At 41.8% G+C, this 15845-nt stretch overlaps 1 protein-coding gene across 1 annotated transcript in view; it reads left to right on the top strand.

Moving 5' to 3' along the window:
- C2CD3 (C2 calcium dependent domain containing 3) overlaps positions 1 to 15845 on the top strand; it is a 119234-nt gene that overhangs the window by 2643 nt on the left and 100746 nt on the right. The window contains 4 exon segments of the mRNA XM_021062487.1: positions 294 to 563; positions 5158 to 5315; positions 13519 to 13739; positions 14315 to 14562. Of these exon segments, the coding sequence (XP_020918146.1) occupies positions 294 to 563; positions 5158 to 5315; positions 13519 to 13739; positions 14315 to 14562 (897 nt within the window).

The raw sequence follows: 15845 nt of genomic DNA, 5'->3' as shown, positions 1-15845 counted from the left end.
GGTGCCTTTCAGTGAAAGAGGAGTTCGTATTAGCAGGTCTTAAGTTGGTGTGGTCTTTACTTAAAATAACCTGAATCAAAGCCTAAATGCAGACTGTCAAGGTGGGTTAAGTGATCCGATAGGTTATTCTGTGGTCTGGTTTGCTAGTTACTTCTCATATATTAGAATAAAGAGAACAAGCCATTTCTCCATAGAGACTGAAATATTTTTGTGTGTTTTCATTCAAAAAGGAGATTATGTGTTTTCTATATTTAGAATAAATTTTGACTTCATGTTCTTGGATTTCTCCCCAGGTTTGAGTGACATTTCTCCATCTACGAGCCTCCCGCCCCTGGTTGAAGGCCAGCTCCGCTGCTTTCTAAAACTTACTGTTAATAAAGTCATATGGAAGATTGCGAAGCCTCCTGCTTGCGTACTTGTTCGAGTGAGATGGTGGGGAGAAACGTCGGAAGGAACCATCTTTTGTCCCAGGGATGCGTTGCAGACCGAGCCAAAAGCTGTGAGAACAACTACACGTTACGCTATCCGCTGTGGTCCAAAGCAGTTTACCTCCTATCTAACAGGTATAGTGTGCGTCTTATCATTTTACCTGTAGGCCAAATAAGAAGCAAGTGGTTATGTTAGATAAGTATTACTGTGTACCTAGTGTCTGTGGTATTGTTATTTTTTGTTTTGTTTTTTTGGGGATTTTTTTGTCTTTTGGATGCCCCACCTGCGGCATATGAAGGTTCCCAGGCTAGGGGTCGAATCAGAGCTCTAGCTGCCGGCCTACACCACAGCCACAGCAATGCCAGTTCCAAGCCGCATCTGCGACCTACACCACAGCAATGCCGGATCCTTAACCCACTGAGCAAGGCCAGGAATCAAATTTGCATCTTCATGAATACTAGTCAATTCGTTTCCACTGAGCCAACACGGGAACTCCTGTGGCGTTGCTCATTATCGAGGAGTAGAAGAGGTTTTATAGCCACTTGAGAGTGTACTGTGTGCTAGCAATTGATAACACATGTTATTTCTAATCCTGAATAACCCCGCAAGATAGATATTCTCTCTTTTTTATAGACAATGAAACTAAGGTTCAGAGAGGTGAAATTAATACTCTCTAAGGTTACGTAGTTGATAAATGACAAAATTAGATTTAAACCCACTTTCTGACACCAAAACTCATGCACTTATCACCACACCACGCTGCTTCAAGTAATAACTGTAGTCTCTGTTCTGGGGCTTATGTCATGCTCAAGAAAAGAAGGTAGAGATAGAAAGTTTACCGATAATATGAGATAATACATGTTAAATACCAAATGAGTGGTTTAGTGAGTCGGTAAAGAAAGGAGAAGGGAGCTCCTTCTGCAGAGCCAGAATTTCTTCATTTCTCTTCAAAGAAAGCATTCTAAAAGTACTGTATTCTCTATGTGATCAAGCTTTCGCATAAACACATTTTGGATGGCGGAGTAACTTATCAAGTCAATTCAGTTCAAGTCAGTAAAGATTAAGTTTTAGCACATAAACAGTGTTGGGCGAAGAGAACTGCAACACCAAAGACTAATTAAAGATTAACCTGCCCTTAACTTGACATTCTTCCCAGAAGAAAAGTTTGAAGACATCAAAATACAGAGAACAAAGACTTCAGTTATTCACAAAATGTACATTGAGCATTTAGTTTGTGTTAGACATTGTGCTAGGCACTGTGGAGAGTCCAAAAATGAATCCAAAAATTTAATCAGAATGGTGTCTAATTCTAACTAAACTCACACAGAAGTGACTAGTACAGTAGTTAACTGTAGTAGGTGGAAAGTGATTAGAGCTGTTAAAAGATACCCAGAGATATTCTACGTACTATAAACCTAAACGTAAACCCTGCCTCTATTCTGCACTGCCTTTCTGCTTAACTTTGAGCAGCTGTTTCATCTCCCTGGGCCTTAATTATCCCGTTAGTAAATTGAAGGATTAACAAGCAAATGGGCCAGGACTAGAATTGCATGATTCTAGTTAGGGAAAAAACCCCTGAAGAAGATAGGATTTGAATAGGAAACAGATGGGCGATGGCCCAGCTCTGGACCTGAGTATAATATGCCTGTTAGAAAATGAAGACACAATGTGAAATTAGATTGTTATGATCATTATACAACTACAGATGTGATAAATTCATTTGAGTAATAAAAAAAAGTAAAAAAATAAAAATAAAAAAATAAATAAAAAAAAGAAAATGAAGACACAAGAGGTCAGACGTAAGTTTACACGAGAGCGTGCTCTAGCCGAAAACTTGGAAAAAGCATAACTGTTTCTTGAGCTATGTGGCAGCCATTTGTTTTGTTGTTACTCTTTTTTTTTTTTTTTTTTTTTTTTTCTTTTTAGGGTCGCACCCACGGCATATGGAGGTTCCCAGGCTAGGGGTCCAATCTGAGCTGTAGCTGCCGGCCTACGCCACAGCCACAGCAACATAGGATCTGAGCCGCATCTGCCACCTACAGCACGGCTCCACGGCAGCTTTGGATCCTTAACCCACTGAGCAAGGCCAAGTATTGAACCTACATCCTCATGGATGCTAGTCAGGTTTCCGCTGAGCCATCACAGGAACTCCTTATTGTTATTCTTTTATGTACTCTTTTGTTTGCATAGTTCATATAAAAGAAAATAAAATGGATAACCTAATGAATATGTTGTCATTAGCATAAAACATAAATCTTTCCAGGCTGGAAAGAGGGAGGCAATAATTGGATTATATTAAATCCTCAGGGAGTTCTTGGATGGCCTAGTGGTTAAGAATTTGGCATTGTCATTATCGTGGCTCAGATTCAGTCCTTGGCCCAGGAACTTCTGCATGCTGTGAGTGCTGCCAAAAAAATCATGGAGGCCCCACTGTGGCTTAGCAGGTTGAGAAACCCAACTAGTATCCATGAGGGTGCAGGTTTGATCCCTGGCCCCGCTCAGTGGGTTAAGGGTCCAATATTGCCGTGAGCTGTGGTGTAGGTCACAGACACGGTTCGGATTGTATGTTGCTGTGGTGTAGGCCGACATCTGCAGCTCGATTCAACCACCAGCCTGGGAACTTCCATGTGCCACGGGTATGGCTATAAAAAGAAAAAAAGAAAGAAATCCTCAGATAAAGATAATATATGGGAACAAGTGAAAATGTATAGAATTTTATACTTTATAAAATTCTTTCAAGTCCATCATCTTACTTGATATGAAAAATATTCTGTAAAGTAGGTAGGAGGATTTTTTTTATTCATTTTATCTACTTCGTCTTATTCCAAACGAACTTAGGGCAATTACAAAAACATGTTAAATACGGAAAGGTTTTTTTAGTTAATGGAAAAACTTAAATCTTTAAAAACTTTTAGTTTCATGAAAATGAAAATACAGTAGGAGGAAAAAGAGGAAGCCACCTGGAAGTGCCTCCTTGAGGCTCTGTACATTTGCAGTGGGTATCACTCATTTTCGAAGTGCTGCACTTGAGCTTCAGAGTTAAAAGTGACTTAGCCAAGTCACTTTAACACCACCCCTAATTTCAAGGGTGCTGTGACTGCAAGATCAGTAATGTTTGTGCTATGCATACTGCCCAGGAAATACAGGATTCTAAGGTATGCCTCAAACTTTCTTCTATCTTTCCTCCTCTGCCCTTTATCTCTTTACAGGAAGTAGCAGCCTTGAAAATGTCTGGAGCATGGGAAGGTTAGAGTAGAAACTGAAAAATTATGATACTTCCCTGACCCTTCTAACTTAATTTTTGCCTCTCTTTAATCAGATAGGATTCATTTAGAAGGAATATGAAAGGCAATGGGAGGAGGAAGACTGCTGGACAGTAAGGATTCTAATTCCACCGCAAAAGCAAAAGTGAAGGATAGAGGTCAGCAGTCTTTTAGGAATGAAGTTTTTTCTCCCTAGAGGTAGTAAATAATGAAGCAGCCTGGTGTCATGGGCTTTATAGTTGAACGGAACTGAGTGTTAGCCCAGTTTTGTCACTTTAAATGCGGGTGAACTAGTGTTACACGACCTCTCTGAGCCTCCGTGTTATCCTCTAATGGGGACAGAAACAGCTGTATCATAGATTTATTTTAAAAAATGAAATAGACGTAAGCGAGCCTGGCTGTTAGTAAATAGCTAACAAATGTTGGTACATTTCCCCATTCTATGGATGTGTGTTATCGTCTACAAAGCACTTTTACATCTATTAGCTCATAGAATTTTCAGGTAACCTCATGAGTATGTAAGACAGGGCCTGTGATGTGTTAATTTGCCGAAGGTCATATAACAACCATTCAGCAACGCTGTGCGAGAGGGATCCTGTGCTGTGTGTTCCACTCACAGCCCTCCTGTTCCCCACACAGCTGCGATGCGGATATCATGATGCCTGTTTTATAGACAGCTGTGGCCTCCGCGGAACTAGCTTGTGAACATTGGAGCCACAGCACAATCATAAGTCTTCTAGTTATAAATCCAGTGCGCTTTTCACTACAGTATTGCGCACATGGTGAAAATGAACCATTTTCTCAAGCTTGGAAGAAAACATTCAGAAGTTATACTGCCCTGAAATAATCCCAGATTGCATATGCACGCGTTGTACATCTCCTGGTATAAATTAGGACCATGAAGACGTTAAGTCTAAGGAACCAGTTGAAGAATACACTTAAGGCGTTATCTCCATTCCTCGTAGTTCTGAGTGCTCGCAGCATTTCAGTGCTCCAGATGTAACTGAGGAGTAAGCAATAAAATACTCCTGGGAAGCAGCGACCGACCCATGCGTCTATACAGGAGAAGCCCTTTGTCTAGTTCAAAGTTAGAAATGGTCAGAATTTTAAAACTACTAATTGTTGCTTTTTTATGTCAAAACCAAAGCCTGAGTACTTGCCAAATGTGTAAAAAGAAAAGAAAAAAAAAACCCTCTTTTAAAGATATTTCCCTTATCAAACACTTGATATTTTTATGTAAGTTTTTTTCCATATGAGGTATTTGTCATTATTCTTCTCTAAAACTTTGTTGTTCTTTTGATCTTGGGTTCACTCTCCCCCACCCCCAAATGATATAATATGATAAGTGTAGTTTATTTGAAAATAAAATGAGTTTTTTAAGTAAAGAAACTTGATAATGTATACCTCTCTGCCCCCTTCCCCCCAAAAAACTAATATCTGCCCATGTTTTAATGTTTGTGATTAGATATGGCTGTGCTGGTTCTGGAGGTGATCACCAAACTCGAACATCTTCCAGTTGGGAGAGTTCAGATCAGTGGACTAGCCCAGCTCTCTCCAACCCATCACATCAGTGGATTTTTTGCCATCGTTTCACCAACATCTAAGAAACTTGGAGAACTCCAGGTAAAAATATAATTCTTTGCTACCTAGAATAAAACTTTTGAGACACAAAGAGTCGAATGTGTTTGTAGAATGGGTAGGCCCGTGATTGCCATACACCATGCACATTCCCACTTCATGCCTTCGTTCATGTTTTTACTCAGAGACTTTTATGCGCTTACTTCCCATTTATCCATATCCTCCTTTTTTTTTTTTTTTTTTTCTTTTTTCTTTTGTCTTTTTAGGGTCACACCCACAGCATACGGAGATTCCCAGGCTAGGGGTCCAATCGGAGCTACAGTTGCCGGCCTACACCACTGCCACAGCAACACAGGATCCAAGCCACTTCTGCAACCTACACCATAGCTCACAGCAATGCCAGAGCCTTAACCCACTGTGCGAGGCCAGGGATCAGACCCGCAACCTCATTGTTCCTCGTCGGATTCGTTTCCACTGTGCCACAGTGGGAACTCCTATCCACATCCTCGTAGTGCTTTGCTGCCCAGCTCAAGCTCCAAGCATCCTTCGCAGCTCCTACTGCGGCGCTCATTCTTCTCTGTACTCTTTAATCCATTCACAGTAACATGAATTACGTAATCATTGTTCAGTAACAATCCTACATCGTCTCCAAAATTATGTATGTATACTTTCCCTTTAATTTTCCTTCCTTTTAGTTTCTAGATTCTCTGAGAGACAGGACAACTTTTTCTACGTTGTTTTTGCCATAGCTCTTGACATAATGCCAAGCACTAATTTTTGACTCATCTAAGCAGTATCTTTGATGTTCATTCATTGGTTCAGCCTACATTTTTTTTTTGATTTGCTGTTATGGGCCAGTAATGTAGGATATAGATATAAGAGGTGGTCCTTTTATTTAGTTTTTCACAGTCAGGTAGGTGGAAATAGAAGAGAGTAACGAGTAGAACCCGGCGTGATCCACGTACACCATAGATAAGTGCAGGATGGTGAGAAAGAACATAGAACCGTCCCCTTTGGAGGGAGACTACTTCTTCCTAGAGAATTCCGAGTATTCAAATCCTTTAGAAATTTCGTGAGTTTTACACCTTGTCAAATCGGTTCTAAAATATGTATAGATATTTAAACGGGATGTGAGAAATAGTTCTGAAAATATGAGGGAAGAACATATAACATTACCAGATGTAAGAACCTGTTCTAAAACCACAAGCACATAATTGTGTCAAAGGACGAGAATCAAGTCTAGAAATACATTTATCTAAGGGAAAGGACTTTAACGTTTTCTATATTCTATTGTATTTCTAATTTATAATATATTAAAAAATAGCAACACCATATAGTGGTACCTTCATGGTGAAATCAGACTGGTTTACTCCTACTTTTCTGATAATGGTATAAATTTACATCAAACCTAAAAAAAGTTTGATGTTATGTTTCAAGAGCCATGAAAATTATCATTTACCTCAGTAATTCTATCTCCAAGGACTTATCTTAATGAATTTTAATAAAAAGAGGGAAGTAATATGCTTAGGAGTGGTTATGGGAATAAACTTCTAATATTGAAAAATGAAAACGGTTTATTCAACAATATTAAAATCATAGTCTATTAGCAGAATAGTTTGTTTCCGTAAAAGATAAGGTTACGCAGTTACTGTGTAGCAACACAGAAGAACTGTTTTGGATCAATGACAAAAGAGAATTAAATTCACCCGTTTAAACTATACAGTTCAGTAGTTTTTAATATATTCACAAGTTAGTACAACCATCCCTATTATCTAATTCCAGAGCATTTTTTCACCTCAGAAGGAAACATTATACCCATTAGCAGTCATTCCCCTTTTTCCCTTTCACCAGCTCCACTAATTTACCTCCAGACCTGCAGCATATGGAGGTTCCCAGCCAGGGGTCAAATCGGAGCTGCAGCTGCCGGCCTGCACCACAGCCGCAGTGACCCCAGATCCAAACCACATCTGCGACCAACACCGCAGCTCATAGTAACGCCAGATCCTTTAACCCACTGAGCAAGGGATGGAACCCGCATCCTCATGGATACTAGTTGGGTTCATAACCGCTGAACCACAGCAGGAGCTCCTCTACTTTCTGTCTCTGTATATTTGCCAATTCCGGACATTACGTATAAATGATGTGATATAATATGCGGCCTTTTGTATCTGACTTCTTTCACTTAGCGTAAGTTTTCGAGGTTCATCCATGTCGTGGCATGAATCTCCTTTATTATAGCTGAATAACATTCCATCGTATGGATATAGCACATGTGTAACCATTCTTCGCTTGGTGGACATTTGGGTTGTTTCCACTTTTCTATCGTGAATAATGCTCTGAACACTTGCATGCAAGGTTTTTGTGAACAGATGTTTTCAGTGTTCCTTGGTAGGTACCTAGGATTAGAATGGTGATCATATGGTAACTACGTTTAACTGTGAGGAACTCCTGGACTGTTTTCTAAGGCGGCTGCATCATTTTTTCCTCCTTATTTAAATGTTAGTTGATACAATAATACTTGTGTTTTTTTTTGTGTAAATGTCATTGGATCTGTTGATAAAACCTTGGAGGCAGAGGTTAGATTTTAGAAGATTATGGAATAAGTAATTACAGCGAGGAAGGAAAAATAATGGAGAGTTCTGTTTTTCAGGTAATGGCAGTGAAGAGAGGGAGAGGTGATGTGATCTAAAGAAAATAGCACCAGATTTGGATATAGAGAAATTGGTGATGAAAGCATTTCTGGTGTTGATCTGTATCCTCTTCTGTAAAAGGAGGATAGTAACATTTGTACCTCGTAACACTCTTATGGGGATTAGAGGATGTGAAAAAATACGGAAACACTTAGCATGGCACTTAGATGCATGACAGGGACAGGCCAAATGTACTCGAACTGAAGAGAGGAATGTGGATGATAGGTAGAGAATTGAGAACAGAGGTTGGCAAACTTTGCCCAGTAAATCAAATCTGGCCTTCCAAATGAAAATGGTTTTTACCATTACCATTTTTAAAGCGTCATTTAAAAAAAGAAGAATGTGCAATAAAGCCCGAAATATTTACTCTTTGCCCCTCTGCCGAATGAGTTTGCTGACCTTTTTTTCGAGTATAGAAGGTCTGCTTTGTAGACCGAGAAAGCAAGTGAAGAAAGAGATTGAAAATAGGATAATTGAGCCAGTCAGGTCATGAAGAGCATTAGATGGGAATGAATTTCTTTCTTAATTTCTTTTTTTGTTTGTTTGTTTGGGTTTTTTTTTTTGCTTTTTAGGGCCGCACCCATGGCATATGGAGGTTCCCAGCGGAGCAACATCAGATCCGAGCTGCGCTTGTGACCCACACCACAGCTCACGGCAACACCAGATCCTTAACCCATTGAGCAAGGCCAGGGATCAAACCCGCCACTGCCTGGTTCCTGGTCGGATTTCTTTCTGCTGAGCTACGACAGGAACTCCAGGAATGAATTTCTATCATAAACACAGCTGATAGGGATTGCCTTTGGAATGGTGGAACTATAGCCATAAGGGAAGAGGAGAAACATTTTGAGATGGACAACATTGGAGGGATTCATGCTGATAACTTTTTTAATCAACATTTGTCATATGCATGCCTACTTCATGTTAGGCACTGTACTTTTATTTCATTTAATGTTTATGTTTTTATTAAATAGAGATAGATATACCAAAAGATATCTTAGATGTGTAAGATATAAAAATAACCATTCAGTAAACACCCATTGGGGAATTCCCGTCGTGGCTCAGCAGTTAACAAATCTGACTAGTATACATGAGGATGCAGGTTCAATCCCTGGCCTCGCTCAGTGGGTTAAGGATCCAGCGTTGCTGTGAGCTGTGGTATAGGCCGGCAGCTGTAGCTCGGATTCAACCCCTAGCCTGGGAACCTCCATGTGCCGTGGGGGTGACCCTAAAAAGCAAATAAATAAAAACACACAAATAAATGGCTTCTCACACAAGTTAAGAAATGTTTCATTTTATTTACTTACTTATGTGTTTATTTTTTGCTTTATTTTATTTTATCTTTTGAGCGCCGCACCCCTCAGCAACATCAGATCCAAGCCCAGTCTATGAGATACACCGCAACTCACGGCAATGCCAGATCCTTAACCCACTGAGTGAGGCCAGGGATAGAACCCGAGTCCTCACAGATGCTCCTCTGGTCCGTTAACCCCTGAGCCACATCAGGAACTCCCATCCGTTGTCTGTATTTTTAAACAGCAGTGTCGGGAAAGCACGAACGCAGCCCCCCACTACCACAAATTATGCGGAGGAGTTTCCCACATTTGGGGGAACCTCCAGTTTTATCAAAACGATTCTCCAGTAGACCCAATGACATTTAAAGAAAAAGCGCACAAGTATTATTGTACCAACTAACATTTAAATATGGAGGAAAACGTGATGCAGCCGCCTTAGGAGACAGTCCAGTGGTTCTGTTACCATATGATCACCGTTCTAATCCTAGGTACATACCAAGGAAAACTGAAAACATCTGTGCAAATCACTGTACAGGTAGAGGCATTTTTTTTTTAATTTTTTTTTTTTTAATTTTTTGCTTTTTAGGGCTGCACCCTGGCAGCATATGGAGATTCCCAGGCTAGGGGTCTAATCAGAGCTACAACTGCTGACCTACACCACAGCCACGGCAATGCCAGATCCTTAACCCATTGAGCGAGGGCAGGGATTGAACCCGCAACCTCGTGGTTCCTAGTCGGATTCGTTTCCACTGCACCACGACGGGAACTCCGGTAGAGGCGTTTTGATGTATCTGTAGGAGTAGGTGAACTTTCTGTCCTACTACTCTACCATCTTAGGAATCCTCCCCAAGAAATGTTAATGGAATAACTGGAAGAAGCCAATTTTGCAGAGTTGAGTTCCATTGTTTGGATATTACAGAATTTTCATTCTTTTGCCTTGGACGAAACAAAGCCGATATCCTTGCTTGTTCCTGTTTGTGGGAGGAAAGCCTTCGTTTGGTCTTTTTACTGTTAAACATGATGTCAGATGCAGATTTTTCATAGATACCCTTTTTCAGTGAGGAAGTCCAAGTTTTCTGTGAGATTTTATCGTGAATGGAAATTGAGTTTTATCAACTCAGCTGTTGCTGGAGGGTGGAGGTGAGAAGGTGTGACTTCAGAGGGGTAACACCAGGGAGTTTTGGGGCGTGATGGAGTTCCCTGTCTTGATTATGGCAATGGCTGTGTGCATCTAAACAGGTTAAAATTCATAGGCATGTATATATACAAAAATGTTTGTTTTACTGGAAGAAGATACAATTTTTAAAAAATAGATCAAATGTGGTGAAAAACAAGAGTCATCACTGCTGAGGACTTTGCAAACCGGAGCACATACCCTGACCGAAGGTACTAGCCTCCTCCAGCGAATTTTTGCCACGTTGGGATGGGGACCCAGCATTGCTGGATCTTTTGACTTTCCAGGAGAAGTCAGAAATTGAAATTTTTATAGAAAGTCTTTTTTTAAGCATTGTTAAACACTTTTTAAGTAAATGCTGTATGAGCAGCATAAGTCTGAAAAATAGACATACTCATAGGCTCTCTCCAACACTGATGCCTGTTATAGTGTAGTAGTTCATCGTGGGCAGCTTAGTGCTAAAGGGAGAAGAACTGATGTGTCCGCTTCAGGTTGTCACATTACAGACACGTGAATCATATGGCATGGTCACGGGAGTCGTGGATGGCATGGAATTCAGAAGAGATGTGATGTATTCGAGGGGTAGAATGGCGGTCTGGGGCCAGCCCCATAGGGAATAAGTCACTTTGCCGCCTCCTGGCCAGTAAAGTAGTGGTTTCCACTGGAGAGGACTTTGGGGAGCTGGGGACGTTTTAAGAAAGAACTATGCAGTTGAAGTGGTAAGGTAGTTTGTATAAAACAGAATTTCTGCAGGGCTCAGGGAAGGGATTGGTGGAGGAGTGAGCACAAGGGTGAACCGTGCCTGGGGAGGAACCTGCCTCCTGTGGACGGGAGGGAGGATCCGGGAGGGGATGCAGTATATTGGGCACATTATATGGAAGCAGAGGGCTCAGGAGGGGAAACCCCTTGGACTGGCAGAAACTGCTGGAACGATACTGTGTCTTACACCTGCGAAGTCTGACTCGTGCTCTTCCCTCTGCCTCAGTCCCCCTCAACCTTACTGCTCGTTCATATCGAAGATTCTGAACTCAGGTGTTTCTTCTGCACTCCTGGAAACCATCTCTCGTATTCCTTCCTCACCTGTTCCCCACACAGCACCCAGTGCACGTCCTCATCTCAAAACTCACCATTTTATGTAAAATTACATCTTTTTAAATTCTCCTGCAAGATACTGTGATCCTCTGGGTCAGGTTCCAGGTTTTATTCATCTGGGCCTCAGGCAGGTAGCACCCAGCCTGGCACTTAACTAGTATCAACTCTTATTTGTTAACTGAGCAGAGAAGTTAGGCAGCACTTAATATTTTGATTGTGAGGTGGGCGTGGCAGGTGCCGGGACTTTCTTTTTCCCCAGGACCCACAGGCAGCAAAGGCCTTTCAGCTGTTTTGTGACTACTCAGATTTGCTTGGGCAGGTGGGGTTTGGGGGACACAAGACTCTGGCCAGGCAGCAGGTCATCATTAAGGCCGGGGAGGCAGCCACTGTGTGTCTGGAATACAGTGGCAGTCTTTGGGCAAGTGATGAATGGCACTTCTACTTGGGCAGCTAGGATTTCACGGGATAACTCTTAGAGCCATCACTGCACAAAGTATTTGTCCTGTTGCAGTCTGGTCCTTTGTAGAAAATCTTGAAGATGAATGGATTTAAAGGACTTTATGCCACCGGGTTCATGAACAAAATTCTCCTCAAGGCCCAAGTGTGTTTATTGAGTCTGTGCCTTGGCAGTTTCTCCACACAAATTATTCCACTGATCTTCCCAGAAACTTCTTCAAATATGTAACTGCAGCCTTTCATTTTTGTCTTGGCCATTCATCATTATGAGAGACTCCCTGGCTGCTTAAACAATTCCTTCTGCTTTCCTGTCCTTGTAACTGAACTCTGAGCATCACTCTTCTGTTCTTTTGGAGCATTCTTCCATTTCTTCTCCAGAGTTCTGGTTTGGGTTCTGTTTTATTCTCTATTCCTTCATTATGCTTGTCTCCATTGGGCTTTTCAGAGGGCGAAAGAGCCTTTTCGTAGAGAGCCTGAACTCAGGAGAGTGAGGCGATAAAAGGAAACTTCAAGTGATTTACTTTGCATCTTAATGTTCCTCTCTCTTCATCCTGCCTCTCTCCCAGCATAGAACTAGGGCCTTATTTTTCTCAAATAATTAGCAGTAAGGATGCAGTGAGTGCTAAGTCATGCTTTGATTTGTCAGACCGTCAGGCACCATTAGGCACACTTGACTTGTACCCTAACTGTGTCCTCTGCTGCTTGGCCTACAGAAAAACGAGTAAGACGGTCCATGGCTTTCAAGGAATTCGTAATCTAACCAGGATGATGGATAAACAAAGTACACACACAGAGGCTTCGAAGCCTCTGTTTTTATTTTATTTTTAATCTTCTAATCAGGATAGACTTCCCTGACAGAGGTGTATCATCCCATCAGCTTCTGTGTTTGAGGACCTTAGCACAGTTTCCGGCCTGTTATAAGTGGTCAGTAAATGGTGGTTTTATAAATACAGAGTAAATAGAAACGAGAGTGGCCATAACATCTCTGCTTAGATAGAAAGAAGGTTTCACAGAGGAAGTAATGCTGGAGGGAATTTGCATGTACAGAGGCATGAGGGAATGAAATACAGGGTACATTTAGGAAACTCGAAGTAATTGGTATGTCTAGGAGACAGATGCAGGAAGGGAGCACCCTGAGAGAGGAGACTTCTGAGGTGGGCAGGAATTTGAACTTGATCCTGAGGAATAGGGGCCATTAATTTATATTAGGTAGGGAGACTCAAGATTACTCACTGCTGGAGTTCCCGTCATGGCTCAGTGGTTACTGAATCTGACGAGGAACCATGAGGTTGTGGGTTCAATCCCTGGCCTCGCTCAGTGGGTTAAGGATCTGGCATTGCCTTGAACTGTGGTATAGGTCGCATATGCAGCTCAAATCCTGCGTTGCTGTGTCTCTGGCATAGGCTAGTGGCTACAGCTCTGATTAGACCCCTAGCCTGGGAACCTCCATATGCCGCAGGAGGCGGGCCTAGAAAAGTCAAAAAGACAAAAAAAAATTACTCACTGCTAAAGAAAACTTCTGATATATTATGTGCCTCTTCTAGGTTTCTCTTGCCCTGGAGCCTTTGTCAGAAACTTACGACAGCTACAATCCTCTTCCTACCGCTGACGTGACAGAAAATGTCCTTTTATCTGAGCAGGGAGTCAGAGAATATCCCAAGGCAAGCAATACTCAGTTTCTTGTTCCGTCAAGGCCTCATAGGATCCCTACCACCAAAACTGATGGAAAAGAAGCAGCCAACAGCAGTAGATCAACCACTCCAAGGTAATTACCACACCGGATACCAGTCCGTCGGTCAGCCAGCTCCCACTGTGCTCGTGTTTTCTGTCTTTCACTTGGGGTTGCGTAAAAGACGAATGGTAGTGTTAAGTGCCCGCTGTGTTCCTGTGCAATACCAGGTGCCAGGCTTAGAAATGAATAAGACACAGTTCCAGTTTTTGAGGACTGCTCACCATCTAGTCAGGAAGCCAACACACAAGTAAATAAGTGTGCACGTCATACACAGATGCATGACAGATGTATGTGAAGGAAAAGAGGCAGAAGGCAGTGTTTTGTGAAATGGAATGTAGTAAGAGAAATAGATTTTGATTCTAAATAATTACGAAGCATTCACTTTGTGACAGGCTCGGCACTGAGCTCTATTTCATTGTCCTACTTTAGCCACAGCCATACCGTGGTAGGTAAAACATCTATGATTCGTATTCACTTGGGAGATGAAAAACAGATCTGCAGAGTCTGAGATACACTGCTGTAAACCATTGGTCCACTTTCTGTCTCTGACAGCGTGGAATATTACTGGATGGGTACATACCACTGAAGTTCTCCTCATTTTAAAACAGGGGAAAGGACCACTTGTGCTTTGCAGAGAACTCTGATACAACGAAGCACTCCTCCTTGGGACCACAGCACCATCTTAATTCAGGACAGAGTTTAGAGTCTATGACTTGGAAAAGCAAAGCCCCTCAGAAGCAGGTGTCCATGCTCAACAGTTCTGAATTCCAGCCTCAAATTAGAACAGTTGCCAAGGGTCACAGTGACTCATGCATTCTTTCTTCAAACAACCCCCCGACCAAGGATCTTCTTTCAGGTATGTATATATTTGTGAACTGAGACTAAACTATGTTTATTGGGATGACTCTGCTTGTTAGGCACCTTGCAAAGAGAACTAAGACCTGAACAAAATAGCCAAATAAAAGTAAATAATCTTTATGGCGTCCAGACGCCCTACGATTTCAGAGCAGCTCTAGTGAACCACTGCATCACTTCCTCGATAATTACTGGGTGCTTATCATTGTAAGCTTCAGGAAGGAACCATTTCAAATGAACCTGGGTATGGGAGGAAAGCCTTAATCATAGAAAAATGTTAGTCCATCTTCTCAAAGCACGTAAGGTTTTTGTCTCATCGTCAGAATTTACTTGTACCATTGTGCAGAGGCTAGTACTAAATTGTTGCACATTCTGAAAACTATTGGTTTCAGTGGAAACATTCAGTGTGCAGAAACTGCCGGGTTAGTCATCCAGCTAGTTTTATTTTATAAGAGTTGGCGTTTAGATAGCAAGGAGTAGGAACAAAGCCAGAAGAGGTATACCTCCCTGTTGGGCAGGGCCTGTGCCCATGGCATGTAGGAAATAAACAAGGGGCGTATTTGTCATGAACTCACCTGAGTGCCATTGCCATGTGTTCAGGGAACAATTGAGTTGAGGTGCAGGAAGATTGCCAGACAGCTCTTTTACTGCAGCTTCTTCTCAAGAAGGGAGTACAAGGTGTTATCGTTGACATGCCGTAGACTCTAGAGACTTTCTAAAAATGGCTATTTCAAGTAAGAAATCACTTGGAGGCCAGTGAATGGACCACTCTTGTTCACATTTGTCCTACTTGTTGTCTTTAATGTTTACTTCTTTTTAAAACCTGCTATTGAAAATATCTTACGAGTTCCTGTTACGGTTCAGTGGGTGAAGGACCCGATGTTGTCTCTGTGGGGATCCCTGGCCTCGATCAGGGGGTTAAGGATCTGGTGTTGCCACAAGCTGCAGTGTAGGTCACAGATGCAGCTTGGATCTGGTGTGGCCACGGCTGTGGCATAGGCAGCAGCTGCAGCTCCAATTTGACCCCAGCTGGGAACTTCCATGCCACAAGTGTGGCTGTAAAAAGAAAAAAAAAAATCTTAAGTACCTGTTCCTAGTCGGATGTTAATAACTAATGAAGTCACTCTTAAAATACTACCATCCCCATCATTTAACGGGGTGACAACTTTAAGCTTAATTCAATTCAGCAGGTACCGTTTGAGTGCCTATTTTGGGTCAGCCACTGTTTTGAGTATTGGGATTTCTATAACACATAAAAAACAGTCCCTGACCTTAACAACTTCA

The sequence above is a fragment of the Sus scrofa genome, chromosome 9 (genome assembly GCF_000003025.6).
Source record: "Sus scrofa isolate TJ Tabasco breed Duroc chromosome 9, Sscrofa11.1, whole genome shotgun sequence".
Lineage (NCBI taxonomy): Eukaryota > Metazoa > Chordata > Mammalia > Artiodactyla > Suidae > Sus > Sus scrofa.
Note: the sequence above shows the minus strand (reverse complement) of the source record. Positions and strands in the feature narration are given on the sequence as shown.